Source organism: Nycticebus coucang, chromosome 1, assembly GCF_027406575.1.
Source record: "Nycticebus coucang isolate mNycCou1 chromosome 1, mNycCou1.pri, whole genome shotgun sequence".
Classification (NCBI taxonomy): domain Eukaryota; kingdom Metazoa; phylum Chordata; class Mammalia; order Primates; family Lorisidae; genus Nycticebus; species Nycticebus coucang.
The window spans coordinates 162,063,679-162,078,807 of NC_069780.1; the positions used below are offsets into that span (position 1 = coordinate 162,063,679).

The 15,129-nt window shown below is 40.1% G+C and overlaps 1 protein-coding gene across 1 annotated transcript in view; it reads left to right on the forward strand.

Annotated features, from left to right (window-relative positions):
- The window catches only part of MROH2B (maestro heat like repeat family member 2B), a 107,821-nt gene extending 93,462 nt beyond the window's left edge, over positions 1-14,359 (forward strand). Inside the window, exons 35-42 of the mRNA XM_053598847.1 lie at positions 601-715; positions 1,307-1,453; positions 1,696-1,878; positions 11,716-11,871; positions 12,195-12,326; positions 12,738-12,840; positions 13,699-13,764; positions 14,226-14,359. Coding sequence (XP_053454822.1) covers positions 601-715; positions 1,307-1,453; positions 1,696-1,878; positions 11,716-11,871; positions 12,195-12,326; positions 12,738-12,840; positions 13,699-13,764; positions 14,226-14,332 — 1,009 coding nt within the window. The 3' untranslated portion in view covers positions 14,333-14,359. The remainder of the gene's footprint in view (positions 1-600; positions 716-1,306; positions 1,454-1,695; positions 1,879-11,715; positions 11,872-12,194; positions 12,327-12,737; positions 12,841-13,698; positions 13,765-14,225) is intronic.
- Positions 14,360-15,129: the final 770 nt, after the last annotated feature.

Here is a 15,129-nt window from a genome sequence, read left to right on the forward strand (position 1 = left end):
TAAAAGTCTTTACTAAAATTTACATTTTCTGTTTTATTTATTTATTTATTATTTTTTATTGTTAAACATAGCTGTATATATTTGTGCAATCAAGGGGTAAAATGTTCTGGTTTCATATACAATCTGAAATATTCTCATCAAACTGTTCAACATAGCCTTCATGGCATTTTCTTAGTTATTGTATGTAGACATTTGTATTCTGCATTTAGTAGGTTTCTCCTATACCCATTCTAAGGTGCACAGTAGGTATGGGCCCACCCATTACCCTCCCTCCACCCTGACTTCCCCCTTCCCTTCCCCTCCCTTGGCCCTTTCCCCATATTCTTGTGCTATAGTTGGATTATAGCCTTCATATGAAAGCTATAAATTAGCATCATAGTAGGGCTGAGTACATTGGATACCTTTTCTTCCATTCTTGAGATACTTTGCTAAAAAGAATATGTTCCAGCTCCATCCATGTAAGCATGAAAGAGGTAAAGTCTCCATCTTTCTTTAAGGCTGCATAATATTCCATGGTATACATGTACCACAATTTTCTAGTCCATTCGTTAGTCAATGGGCACTTGGGCTTCTTCCATGACTCAGCAATACATTTTCTAGGAGCATGGCAGTGTGGCAACATGGAGTCATACTGGACATCATGGAGCAACTAGTCCCATCTCTCACCTCCTCCTGCGAGACCTACCGGATAACTGGCACAGCGTTCTTCTCTGAGGCAAGGGAGAGCAGCCCTCAGTGTGCTCACTGGGTCCCCTCAGGATACTTCTTTCCAGGACCTGGAGCTCAGGGAGAGAGGGAAGCATGGAAGATGAACCTTCAAGGGGAGCGTTAGTGGTGGAGCACCAGCTTCTGCCAGAGATATGGTACCTAACCAGGGAGTGAAGAAGGAAGGAGAAAGCACCCTACCTTCTGCCCCTAGTGTGCAGAAATCAACCTCGCAGGGAAGAGAAGGAAGGAGGACAAATTTGGGAGGGATAAAAGGAAAGTAATCAGCAAACATAGGGGTCTGACTCTTACATCTCTAGAATAAAAACCAATCCGGAGAAGAAATACCATCAGTAATTTGTATTTTCTCCCTATTTTTTTTTCCATTTAGATTAGACACTTAACTAGGTTTGGGGGTTCTCCAGTAACCTTGACCTATGGGCCACTCACATCTAGAACTTAGCTTCTGCAAGACTTGCTTCCACCTCTGCTCCACCAACATCAATGCCCTCTCTTTAAGTGAATTTGGGATGCCTTTTGCACTGTCCCAAAGGGAGATCACGCCCTTATCTAAAAGAGGGAATGTGTTATTTCATTTCAGCTCATGAAGGAGCCAATCCTTTGGAAACATGGGAATCTCCGAGACGTGTTGATCTTGATGGATCAGAGTGCATGGGATTCCAACACCATTCTAAGGCAAATGGCCATCCGAGGACTTGGCAACACAGCATCGGGGGCCCCTCACCAGGTAAAAGACTTTCTAACAGGGAAAGAGTTCACTTAAGTAGAGATTTGAAATAATTATTTACTAACCCACACCAACAATACATAGAAATTAAGTGAAAACCCAAATAAATTGCTGAAGTGGTGGTCGTGGGTTCAAATAAATGTGACCTTAAAAGAATTTCAGACCCCTTGTCTGGGGACCCCCTACCCTATTCCAGACATACATAGAACAATTTTAGAGATTGAGACCTTATTTCAAAATAGGTAAAGAAGCATAAGCAGATAATACTGGAATCTGTCATCAGAGGCCTGTATCACCTGGCTCGCACCGAAGTTGTCTGTGAAAGCTTGAAGGCTCTAAAGAAGATCCTGGAGCTGCTCACAGACCGAGATGTGAGCTTCTACTTCAAAGAAATAGTACTGCAAACAAGAACCTTCTTTGAAGACGTAAGTGAGCCTATTCGAAAATCTTCCTTTCCCAGAAGAAGTGCGTGAACAGAAAAAGATTCAGGTACCCTGTTTCCCCGAAAATAAGACAGTGTCTTATTTTAAGGTGTGCTCCCAAAGATGCGCTAGGTCTTATTTTCAGGGGACATCTTATCTTTCCTGTAAGTAGGTCTTATTTTCGGAGGATGTCTTATTTTGGGGAAAACAGGGTAGTAGTGCTTGTAGAAGACAATCTCAGTCCCCATTCCTCGGTTTGCCCCAGAGGTCACCTGAGGCAAGCCCTATGTAGGTTACTAGCTTCCTTCATCTATGTACCTGAGAGTGCCTTCTGGCCTGGGAAATCATGATTAGTCTAAGCAGATAGGACCAATATTACTAGGGGAAGAAATGTCTTTGGAAGGACTCTCAAACCACGAGAAAGAAGAGTTTTTAAATCCCCCAGCTTCCTCCCTCCACAAGAGGATTGAGCTCCTGTTGCACATAAGAGTAACACACTCATTAATACTTCCTTTCTCCAATTTCCTTCTTTCCCAACTTCATTCTCATTCCTACCCCCCCACATGCTTGCTGGGCTCACCTCCTGAATAAATTACCTGTAGCTACATCTTTATCTCATGCTTTGCTTTCAGGGGAACATAAATTATGACAGGACTAGAGCCTGAATAAAGATAATGTTGCCTCCAACACTGTCTTTCCACTCACAAGAGTCAAAGACCCATTTCATCCAGGAGTCAGTAAACTATAGCCAGCAAATCCAATCCACAGCCTGTCGTGGTAAATGAAGTTTTCCAGGAACATGTCCATACACGTTGATTACGTATTTCCCATGGCTGCTTTCACTCTCCACTGGCAGAGCTGATTAGCTGTTACAGAGACCACATGACCCACAAAGTTTAAATTATTTACTGCCTGGCCTTTCATAGGAAAAGGAAAAGTTTTGCCGACCACAAATCTACTCCATAGCCCTGATTTCAGAAAAAGATCAGACAGCAAACCTAGGCAGAAGAAAGTCATTTTCCTTTATAACTTCTAGGAAAATATGTTTTTTCATATTTATTTTTATTCACTGCCATCAACAGAAAGATACATTTCACATCTAACTCAAATCTATTATTTTGTGACCTAAACCTGTTTCCTTGTGTACAGGACATGGAGAACTGCTAGCTGCCTCCTCTGTTGCATCCTTCATACACATTAGGCTTTATTAAATTACCTATTTACCTGCTAGTCTCCAGGTCCAGACTGAAAAATCACCACTTCCTTCATTATTCATCATAAACCTGATTTTTCTGCTCATTAAATATTTCGGAAGCCCGTGACTGAGCTGGGTCTCTACATTAGACCTAGGAAGTAGTAAATAGAATCCAAAGAAAAATTACCTCTCAAGTCCAACCTTTTCCAATTTATTTGCTCCAATTTTTTTTAAATCTTGCTCTTTTCTTCCTGAGTCTATTTATTAACCACACAGAACTCTAGAATTTAGTCTGCAATATATGCTCACAGTCAATAATTCTTTAGTGCTGTATTTCTACAGTCTTATCTATGTGTTAGCCTAAGCCTGGCCTTTGAAAACAGCTTTCTGCTTGTTTCTATTTTCTCCAATTTATTAATAGCCCTGTTAATTCTCATCTTGTTCTGAAAAGTGCTTACTGGGCCCTAGCCCAATTTAGTAAATCTTCTGTAAAAATAACAAAGATGTCCTTTTTGTCATTACGTGGATAATTGATGAGAACCTTTAACATCAAATAGCTGAAGGCATCCCTACAGAATACCACCTGTTAGGTTTCCTGGGTTGTTGATCTAATAATAATAATTCTCTTGGATTTGAGCCTCCAGTAAACTTCAAGTCTACCTAACAGCTTTGTGATCAAGATAACGTTTCTAAGTGTTATTGCAGAAGAAAAATCAATTTAAAGTCTTGCATGAAAGTGAAGTTGGAAAAACCTGGGTCTTTGTCATGGCATGCTACTAATTCTCAAGTAATGACATCTTTCTGCAAGTATATTTACCTCTGTGACACTTTGCCCCCATGTTTTTATATAGATTAAGCATGCAATTCTATAATCCACAAGTTTTCTCTTTTTTTGCTTTTCTTTTTTTATGCTAATAGCAACTTTTATTGTTAAAAATGTAACATAGATTGAATTACTATTTATAAAAAGACTTAGAGATTCAAGCCTCCTTTCCCATAATTATCAGGAAGAATAGAGCCATAGTCCTGCAAGGGTCTACTATTCTTCTAAATTTCTACTTTTTAACAGATTTACTACTGAAGATACTTTCTAGGAATTTATGGACAAATGAGCCAAGAAAAGGCAAAGCTATATGGAATTTAGGGTGAAGAAATGACTTTTTCTTCCTTCTAAAAATTTATTAGTTAAAACTGTAGTGTTTAGCAAAAATATGTTACCAAAGTCACAAGAAAACTAGATTATGGATATAAATAAGAGAATATTTTCTTAATAATACTAAAATAAAACTTGCCTTAATGTGCTGTTAATTGCTCCCAGTTTATTAGCTTGCTCACAGTCTTCTAATACTTTGGTATAATTTGTCACTTTCAAGTACTGCAAGGAAGTTCATAGTAAGTTTAGTATTATTTTTTAGAGCCAATCTTTATTATTTATTTTTTATTAAGTCTTTTGCACATAGATTATAAATACATTTATGCCAATTTCAGTGTGTTGATTATTTGTACAAATTGGAGTGTTTACATCATACTAATCAATATAGCCTCATTTACCCAATTATAACATTAGGACATTTGTACTCTGCACATGATAGATTCAACTTGTATTTGCAATGTACTCCACAGTTGTGGTCCCCCTACTATCCCTCCCACCCACTCCTTATCTCTCTCCCTCCCCTTCCCTCCTTCATCTTAGGCTAAAATTGTGTTTCATTTTTCATATGCAAGTGTGAGTTATTCTAAATTGGTTTCACAATAGTACTGAGTACATTGGATATATTTTTTCCATTCCTGAGATACTTTACTAAGAAGAAGATTTTCCAGTTCCATCCATGTAAACATAAAAGAGGTAAAGTCTCCTTTTTTTTACTGCTGCATAGTATTCCATGGTATACATATACCACAATTTATTAATCCATTCATGAGTCAAAGGGCACTTGAGCTTCTTCCATGACTTGGCTATTATGAATTGAGCTGCAATGAACAATCTGGTGCAAATACCTTTATTGCCAGATGATTTTTGGTCCTTTGGATATACACCTAGAAGAGGAATTGCAGGATCAAACAGCAGGTCTACATTTAGATCCCTGAGTGGTCTCCAAATTTCTTTCCAAAAAGAACATACTAGCTTGCATTCCCACCAGCAGTGCAGAAGTGTTCCCTTTTCTCCACATCCACGCCAACATCTGTTGTTTTAGCATTTTGTGATGTGGGCTACTCTCACTGGAGTTAGATGGTATCAGAGTAGTTTGGGTTTGTATTTCTCTGATGATTAAAGATGATGAGCATTTTTTCATATGTCTGTAGGCCATACGCCTGTCTTCTTCAGAGAAGCATCTGTTCATGTCTCTTGCCCACAATGAAATGGGATGACTTGTTTTTTGCTTAGTAATAAGTTTGAGTTCTCTGTGGATTCTGGTTATTAGAACTTTGTCGGTAGTATAACTTGCAAAAATCCTCTCCCATTCTAAGGGCTGTCTATTTGCTTTACTTAGTGCGTTCTTGGCAGTGCAGAAGCTTTTTAATTTGATCAGATCCCAGTAATGTATTTTTGATGTTGCTTCAATTGCCCGGGGTGTCTTCCTCAAGAAGTATTCTCCCGGGCCAATTTTTTCAAGCGTTTCTCCTGCACTCTCTCTAAGAATATTTATAGTTTCATGTCTTAAGTTTAAGTCCTTTAACCAGTGAGAGTCAATTTTTGTTAGAGGAGAAAGGTGTGGGTCCAGTTTCAGTCTTCTACAAGTTGCCAGCCAATTCGTCCAACACCATTTATTGAATAGGGAATCTTTCCCCCAATTTCTATTTTTAATAGGCTTATCAAAAATCAAATGACAATAAGTGTCTTGGTCTTCAATTCTGTTCCATACATCTACCTCTCTATTTTTGTGCCAGTAGCATGCTGTTTTGATCACTATTGATTTATAATATAATCTGAAGTCTGGACGCGTGATTCCTCCCGATTTGTTTTTATTTCTGAGTAATGTCTTGGCTACTCAAGTTTTTTTCTCTTTCCGAATAAAACTAAATACTAAAATTTCCAGGTCATTAAAATATAAGAGAGGTGCTTTAATAGGGATCGCGTTAAATCTGTAATTGATTTAGGTAGTATAGACATTTTAAAAATGTTGATTCTTCCCAGCCATGAGCATGGTATATTTTTCCATTTGTTAACATCTTCAGCTATTTCTTTTCTCAGAGTTTCATACTTCTCTTTATAGAGATCTTTCACATCCTTAGTTATACACTCCCAGATATTTCATCTTCTTTGGCACTATTGTAAAGGGAATAGAATTCTTGATTGTTTTTTCCCCTTGTCTATTGTTGGTGTATATAAAGGCTACAGATTTACGAGTGTTAATTTTGTATCCTGAGACATTACCATATTCCTTGATCACTTCTAGGAGTTTTGAAGTTGATTCCCTGGGGTTTTCCAGATATATAATCATATCCTCTGCGAAGAGTGACAGTTTGATCTCCTCTGGTCCTATTTGGATCCCCTTGATTGCCTTCTCTTGCCTGATTGCAGTGGCTAAGACTTCCATTACAATGTTAAACAGCAGTGGAGACAGTGGGCATCCTTGCCTGGTTCCTGATCTGAGAGGAAATGTTTTCAATTTTACTCCATTCACTATGATATTGGCTGTGGGTTTGCTGTAGATGACCTCTATCAGTTTAAGAAATGTTCCATCTATACCTATTTTCTTAGGCGTTCTTATCAAGAAAGGGTGCTGGATATTGTCAAAAGCTTTTTCTGCATCAATTGAGAGAATCATATGGTCTTTGTTTTTTTAATTTGTTTATGTGACATATTATACTTAATGATTTGCATATATTGAACCATCCTTGGGACCCTGGGATGAAACCCACTTGGTCATGGTGTATAATTTGTTTGATGTGTTGTTGGACTCTGTTTGCTAGGATCTTAATGAATATTTTTGCATCAATATTCATTAGAGATATTGGTCTATGATTTTCTTTTCTTTTAGGGTCTTTTCCTGGTTTGGGTATCAGGGTGATATTTGCTTTATAGAATGAGTTGGGAAGTATTCCTTCTTTTTCTATGTTTTGGAAAAGATTAAGTAATATGGGTACTAGTTCCTCTTTAAAGGTTTGGTAGAATTCTGATGTGAAGCCATCTGGTCCTGGGCTTTTTGAGGGGGGGAGATTTCTTATAGTTGATGCTATTTCAGAGCTTGTTATGGGCTTGTTCAACATTTCTACTTCTTTCTGGCTAAGTCTAGGAGGGTGGCATGTTTCCAAGTATTGATCTATTTCCTTCAGATTTTCATACTTCTGAGAGTAGAGTTTTATGTAGTATTCTAAGGATTTTTTGAATTTCTGAGGAGTCTGTTGTTATTTGGCCTCTATCATTTCTGATTGATGAAATTAGGGATTTTACTCTTCTACTTCTTGTTAGGTTAGCCAATGGTTTATCTATTTTATTAACCTTTTAAAAAAACCAACTCTTTGATTGGTTCATCAGTTGTATGATTCTTTTGTTTTCAATTTCATTTAGTTCTGCTCTCATTTTAGTTATTTATTTTCTTCTGCTAGGTTTAGGGTTGGAAAGTTCTTCCTTTTCCAGTTGCTAGAGATGTCCCATTAAGTTATTGACTTCCTCTCTTTCCGTTCTCTTGAGGAAGGCTTGCAACACTATAAATTTTCCTCTTAGGACTGCCTTTGCTGTATCCCAGAGTTTCTGATAGTTTGTTTCTTCATTATTGTTTTGTTCCAAAAATTTGGTAATTTCCTTCTTAATCTCGTCTATGACCCAGCTATCATTCAGTATGAGGTTATTTAGTTTCCATGTTTTTGTATGCGTGTGGAGATTCCTGTTGTTATTGAGTTCAACTTTTATTCTGTGGTGGTCCAAGAAAATGCAAGGAATGATTTCTATTCTTTTAAATTTGCTGAGGTTGGACTTGTGACCTAAGATCTGATCAATTTTGGAGGATGATCCATGGACTAATGAGAAGAATGTGTATTCAATTTTGTTAGGATGAAATGTTCTATAGATGTCTATTAGATGCAAATGTTGAAAGGTTAAGCTTAATTCTAAAATTTCTTTGCTTAGCTTCTTTTTTGAGGATCTATCCAACACTGCCAGAGGAGTGTTAAAGTCTCCAACAATTATGGTGCTGGGGGAAATCAAGTTGCTCATGTCAGTTAGAGTTTCTCTTATAAATTGAGGTGCATTCTGGTTGGGTGCATAAATGTTGATAATTGAAATTTCATCATGTTGAGTGTTGCCCTTAACAAATAAGAAGTGACCATCATTGTCTTTTCTTACTTTGGTTCAAAGCCTATTGTATCTGTGAATAAAATTGCAACACCTGCTTTTTTCTGATTTCCATTTGCCTGAATTATAGTTGACCATCCCTTCACTCTGAGTCTATGTTTATCTTTTAAGGTAAGGTGCGATTCTTGAATGCAGCAGACGTCTGGCCTAAGCTTTTGTATCCAGTCAGCCATCCTGTGTCTCTTTAGAGGGCAATTTAAGCCATTCACATTAATTGAGAGTAATGGTAAACCCGACAGAGTTTTGGGTATTGAGTTTTTCAAAAGTCCAGGGGACATTTTTAATCTTTTTGCTGCTATGGAAGTTAAAATTTGACCAAAAGTTTCTGAGTGATTTTACTTTGGTGGTGGAGGATTGTGTTGTTCATTATGGAGGATAGGTCTGAGAATATCCTGAAGAGCTGGTTTAGTTATGGCAAATTTCTTCAACATGTGAATATCATTAAAGTATTTCATTTCTCCATCATAGATGAAACTCAATTTCGCTGGGTACAGGATCCTGGGTTAAAAGTTATTTTGTTTAAGGAGATTAAAGGTCAATGACCACCCTCTTCTATCTTGAAAGTTTTCAGCAGAGAGATTGGCAGTCATTCTAATGTTCTTCCCTTTGTATGTAATGGTTTTCTTCCATCTTACAGCTTTCAGAATTTTCTCCTTCATATTAACTTTAGCAAAATTCATTACAATGTGTCTATGAGAATTTTTATTTGGGTTGAATCATGCCAGTGTTCTAAAACTGTCTGCTATCTGAATTTCAGAATCTTTGGTCATGTCTGGGAAATTCTCTTTAATTATTTCATGAAGCAAAGCATCTGTATCCTTCGCAGCAATCTCATCACTTTCAGGTATTCCTATAAGGCGAATATTAGACCTCTTTGAATTATCCCAGAGCTCTCTGAGAGAATGATCCATTTTTGTTCTCCATGTTTTTTCCTCTTTGAGTGTTTGGGAGTGTTCAAAAGCTTTGTCTTCAATATCAGAGATCCTTTCTTCTGCCTTTCTCCATTCTGTTACTGAGGGATTCTACTGTATTTTTTAGATCTTTGAGGGCTGCAAACTCTTGTTTTGATGTGTCAAAATCTTTGGTCATTTTGTCTTCAAATTCCTTGAATTCTTGAGACATCGTTTGAATTTCTGCTTTAAATGCTAATTTAATTTAATTTAATTTTCCTCCATGTTGTTGATCTTATTTGCTATCCAAATTCTGAACTCGATTTCTGACATCTCAGCCATTTGTTTGTGAATAGGATCTTGTGCTGTGTCTGCTTTGTTGTTTCTTGGGGAAGTTGATCTGCTCTGATTGTTCATGTTGCCAGAGTTTTTCCACTGATTCCACCTCATGATTGTTTTTCACTGTTGGCTAGGTGGTCTGGTAAGGTGAAGTTGGATTGCGGTTTCCTGGAGTTGTGGTTAACCAGCCCTTTGTTAAGGATCAGGGACTGATGACTGCAACTTTTTCCCCTTTAGTTTTGCAAAGGACCTGTACAGTATTTCAGTCTGAGGCTGGGGAAACCTGCTTGGTGTGGTGGGGTTAGGTGGCTCAACTGGTTCTTGTCTGATCCTGGTGGATCAGTGACTGTGGTGAAGTCTTAGCTGTGAAGAAATACAAGCAATTAAGAAACCCCACCTCCCCAGATAACAACTGGAATGGGAAAATCGACCCTTCCTGTTACTACACAACCAGGATATCACCCGAGAGGGTCTGGGTGATTGTCCCAAGTTAGGGGTTCCGAACCAATTGACCCAGTCAGTATGAACTCTCAGGTGGGAGAGTTTGAAAGATCTCCAGCAGCTAGATAGCAGAGGTCTACTGGCTGCTCAGATTTGGCTCTCTCCAGTGCTCTACGGAGTCAGAAAGGCCCACCCAGTAGCACAGTAGGACTAAGGGGATGATTCTCTTTCTCCACTTTGTTCCTTTTTTATGCCCAATCACTGGTGTCCCCGCAGGGCTACTGTCCTGCTCCCTCCAGTAATGCGAAGTGCCAGGTCTTAGTGCCTGTCAGAGTCAAAGGAAGGTCAATGCCCCTAAGGCCTGGCCACTGCCCTCAGCTACCAACCAGCTGGGGAGGCTGAGGCCTGTCTGCCTTGGGTGTTCAATAGCCACAGGCAAGTGTTCACTTGGGCTCAGTCTAATCCTTGGGGTACCAGGCCAGCAAATGCTTATCTCTCTCAGCCACCGCACCTTTGCCCCTACTGCTCTGCAGCACCAGTATCCCTATAGAGTGGGTTCTGGTTTCCTCTGGTAGTGCACAGAGTTGGGAGGGGTGTTTCTCCAAGATTAGACCCCAGCGTGATCACTTCATTGTTGCTGGATCTTTGTGGGAAATACCCCTTCACATCTCCTCTGCCACTGTCAAAGCCAGAGAATTCTGGCTGTAGGAGCAGCTCCAGGAGCATGCTGCACACGGATATGGTAGCAGGGGTACACTACACATGAATCTGGCAGTGTCCAGTGCCCAGTGAGTTCAGCAGAACACTACTCCACTGGCGATTCTGGTTGGGCGGGGACCTGTCACGGAGGCAGGGTGGGCCTGGTGCGCAGCCTCAGCTTTTTTTGCTTTTCTTACTTTTAATATTTAAGTGCTTTCTTGGAATCTCAAAACACAGCAACATATCAGTGAAATAGTAAAACAGAAAATGTGGCTGCTGGCCTGTGGTAAAGTCCCTCTTACAATCATGTCTTGCCCCCTTTATTTCCTTTCTTTGTTGGAACTCTGAATCATACCAGCAAAGTATATAATACAAGTAGGAAGCCATCTTTCTTCACCACCTTACACTTTGTTTCTTCAACTTACTGCTTACCATCTTGGAAAAAAAAAGCAATGAAGTTCCTTAACTTCACACACTGAAAATAGGACAAAGCTCTTGTTTATTTAAATTCTCTCTGAGGCCCACAGTCCAAAGTCCTGAGCTGCTGAAGAGTCCTAGGCCTTAGGCAATTTAGATTAGAGGCCTTGTCATTCTAGGCTAATGATGCAAGTAGTAATTTTAGTAAAATACACAACTTGCAGGAGCCTTCCTGACCTTGTTCTGCAAGGTCTCCTGTTTTATCATTCCCATGGCCACACCTTCCCACTAGATGCTCAAAGACAGAAATCAAGTCTTTGGTTGTGTGGCATCACTTAAACCCCAGACCCATGGTTTTTCAACTAACGTGGTTTAGAAAGCAAGCTTCTGGGAATGGAAGCGAGTCTTTGCTCCACAGAGATTCTGTGCCAATAATGCACCAGGGTCTGTGTTCAAGCTTTCCTTTGCTGAAGTGGAGAGGGGCAGGCTGAGGGCCAAGGGTGTTCTGGCAGGGAAAGGCCTATGTGAAGATTTCCACCCACGATGTGTAACTGTCACCACAGGAGCAAGATGATGTGAGAATAACCGCCATCTTATTATTTGAGCATCTGGCATCCCTAACAGGAAGAAGGTGGAAGATTTTTTTTGCTGAAGAAATAAAAAAGAGCTTAATTTCATTTCTTCTTCACCTCTGGGATCCTAATCCCAAGACTGGATCTGTAAGTTACCCTTCACAGACACCTGCACCTCCTCCTCCTTTCCCTGTGACTGAGAAGTGCCAGGGCACCTGGTCTGGCTGCCCTAGAAACCAGATCTGAAGTCACCCCTCAGAACTGAACCTGAAATCCAGTTCTGGGTTCTCCTTTCCATCTATTCCTGAGTTTGTTCTTCCATCTTTGAAACTGAGAAGGCGCTGGCAATAACTATAATGCCCTTCACACCACTGACTCACTGCTCCTTTACTGATACTATCAGCATCATTTCCCTGCTGCAAAAAGATCCTAGCATTATGGACCATGATGCAGAAAACTCTGTATTTTAGGCATGCCGTGATGTCTTGATCATCTGCATTCCTTTCTTGGGCCTTCAGGAGCTCTATGGGGTATTGGACCACCTCCTTGATCAGGATCTGCCAAGGGTCAAGGATTTCTACAGGCAATTCTGCATGAAACTGGTGAGTGTGCAGTAGATGCAGCCTCCAAAAGAGGCAGAACAAGAGTCTAGTCAAATCCCAGAAGGGCAAATGCATAGCAAAACTCCATGGCCAGAGCCAGAACTGCCTTAAGAGGACAGCAGTGTTCCTCCATGTCTTGCCACTTTGTCCTTTCTGCTCCTTTCCAAAGTCCTGAGTGGGCTCTGTTCTGCTCAGTTCCTGAAACTCACATCTGTGGATCAACTCCTCAAGCCCAAGTTCCTTCCTGATTAAATTTAGATCAAAATAGTTATGAGGAACTTTCCACCAGTTAATATATGGTGATGTAAGTGTTGACTGCCTTTTGAGTTCACTTCTGAGGGCCTATAGGATGCTGACTGTCAGAAAGAGTCACTTTCCAGTTACCCCCTTTATAACACACATCTCTTTTAGGCAAAGAAAAACCAGGAAATTCTATGGATTCTCCACACACACTCTTACACCTTCTTTAACAGCAGCTGGGAGGTGATTAGGAGTGCAGCTGTCAAACTCACAGGTGAGCTCACATCCACATTTCCTATTCCAACATGTCTTCTTTTTTCCATGTAGTTTTGCTTTGATCTACAGCCTCAAAGGAACCTGTTTCCTTTTGCAAGAGAAAACTCATAATCTCCTTTGACTTACCAGCACTCACTCTCCCCTCCAGGAGGGCCTTATCCACTCCTTTCCATTTCCAAATCATTATTTCTACCTCCCCCTAAGTCTTTGATCCAAGCCTATTGCCTCTACAAAAATAGGTCCCCTTCATCTCTTAGTATAGACTACACTCAGCACTCTAAGCTCAGTTCCACGCTTAGAGCTTGGACAGCAACATGATAAAAGTGGAAAGTGTGGTAAGGTGGAGGCCAGCAAACCCGGCTTTGTTTAACTTCTCTGTGTTACTTGTCTGTCTGAACTATAAAAGAAAACAAAAGTAAATCTCTGAAGACCATTTTATTATGAAATTGTATGTCTTACCTTGACTCCTGTTCCAACTAACCCAGCCCACAATAAATAGGCTCATTCATTCGATCACTTCTAAGAGCAAGTTAAAGACTAAGAATTCTTTCTAGGATCTTGCATGCGGTCTCCCCAACTACATTATCAACTTTTTGAAGACAGGGACTGTATCTGACAGCAACTGCCCCTGGAAAAGACCATTGTGTGAACTTATCCAAATACATTTAGACACACCATCACTTGCAAACATGACACTCATGACCCTTCACATTATCCTACGGAGTGCAGGGGACTCACATAGTCTATTCATCTGGGTACTTGCCATTTACCTTCTGACCAGGTGCAGAGTCTGACTTGGTTCACTTGGCACAGCCTTTTCCCTATAATTGGTAACTTTCTCTCCTATTGACTTTAGATTCCGTTATTCTCAATTTGACCAGCCAATATGTGGAACTATTAGACAGAGAACAGTTGACCACACGTGAGTACCAGCCCTAGTTTCTACCCAGCATATTGTTACATTCTTAGAGAAAGAGATTGCTACCTAAATGCATGTGAGTGCAGAAATTGAACATGTTAGGACCAGTTACTATCTCTGATGCTCTCTGAATACTGTCATTTCTCTATAGTATAAAGCAACCTCCAGCTCCATACCTTTGCAGGCGTCATTCCCAACAGACTACAGTTTTCCAAATGTCTAAACATATTAATAATAAGGTCAAGGTATTTTCCTTTATTTCCATGTTAAAATAATTTCTCAGCTTGTAGCTCTAAATCCTACATGTTAGAGTAGGAGTGAGCAGGAGGCCCTGAGCCCCACAGAAGGCTGACTATTGGTGATGAGCCTTGCAGTGCTGCCTAGGTTGGGCCTCGGGAAGTTGCACTTCCTGTGGATCTCTGACCCTCCTCATCCACTTAAATTTGCTTTTCTTTCCAATTCAGGGCTCCAAGCACTTCGGCAAGACCCCTGTATCAGTGTCCAGAGAGCAGCTGAAGCTGCCTTGCAGACCCTCCTGAGAAGGTGTAAAGAAATAAACATCCCTCTGTAAACCATCCAGAAATAAATGTAGGCTTTTTTCTATAACTGACTCCTGTCTTTGTCCTATTAATTCACAAAACTGTAGGATTTTGAGGTGAGAGATAGTGCCTACCATGGAGACCCTGGAGTTACGATATATTCCATCCTCTCTAGAATCTCCCTGGTGGCTTCCATTAGTAAACTGTAAATCCCACAGTATTACTTCAGTGCTAACCTGTGATTTGATAGCCACATAGCCACATGGCTATGCCCAGGTTAGCCCTCCATCTGGAGAAACCACATTCCAGCAGATATCAAAAAGTGACAGAATTTGGCACACATGATTCTGCTGTCAATAAGAAGAGGGACGTTGTTGTTTTGCACACACAGCCCTTTCCTCTGAGATCTTTGTCAGATTTGAATTACTACTCTTGTAAAAGACAGCCTTGTGATCAACTTTAACCTGTCAGTTCTCTCCCAGGTTGTAATTTATGTGTCAAGACTATGCCAGGTACTTGTCTATAAAGTCCCTTTCTGACATTCTATTAAATCTCCTGGTTCCCTTTCCATTTTTACTCCAGAGCAATTGTGTGTGTGTAAGTATGCAGACGTGCACACGCTCACGAGTGGGTGAGTGCACGTGCATGCGTGTCTGTGCATGTGTGTTAGCCTTCTTCATAGTATCTGAATCCTAATTCCTTACCATTTTTCATGATGCATAAGTGAAATATTGTGTACATGAAACTACGTACATTAAAAGAAGTTGATAACACAGAACCTGGCACCCACTTAACACCATTATGACCATATATTAACAACATTATTAGT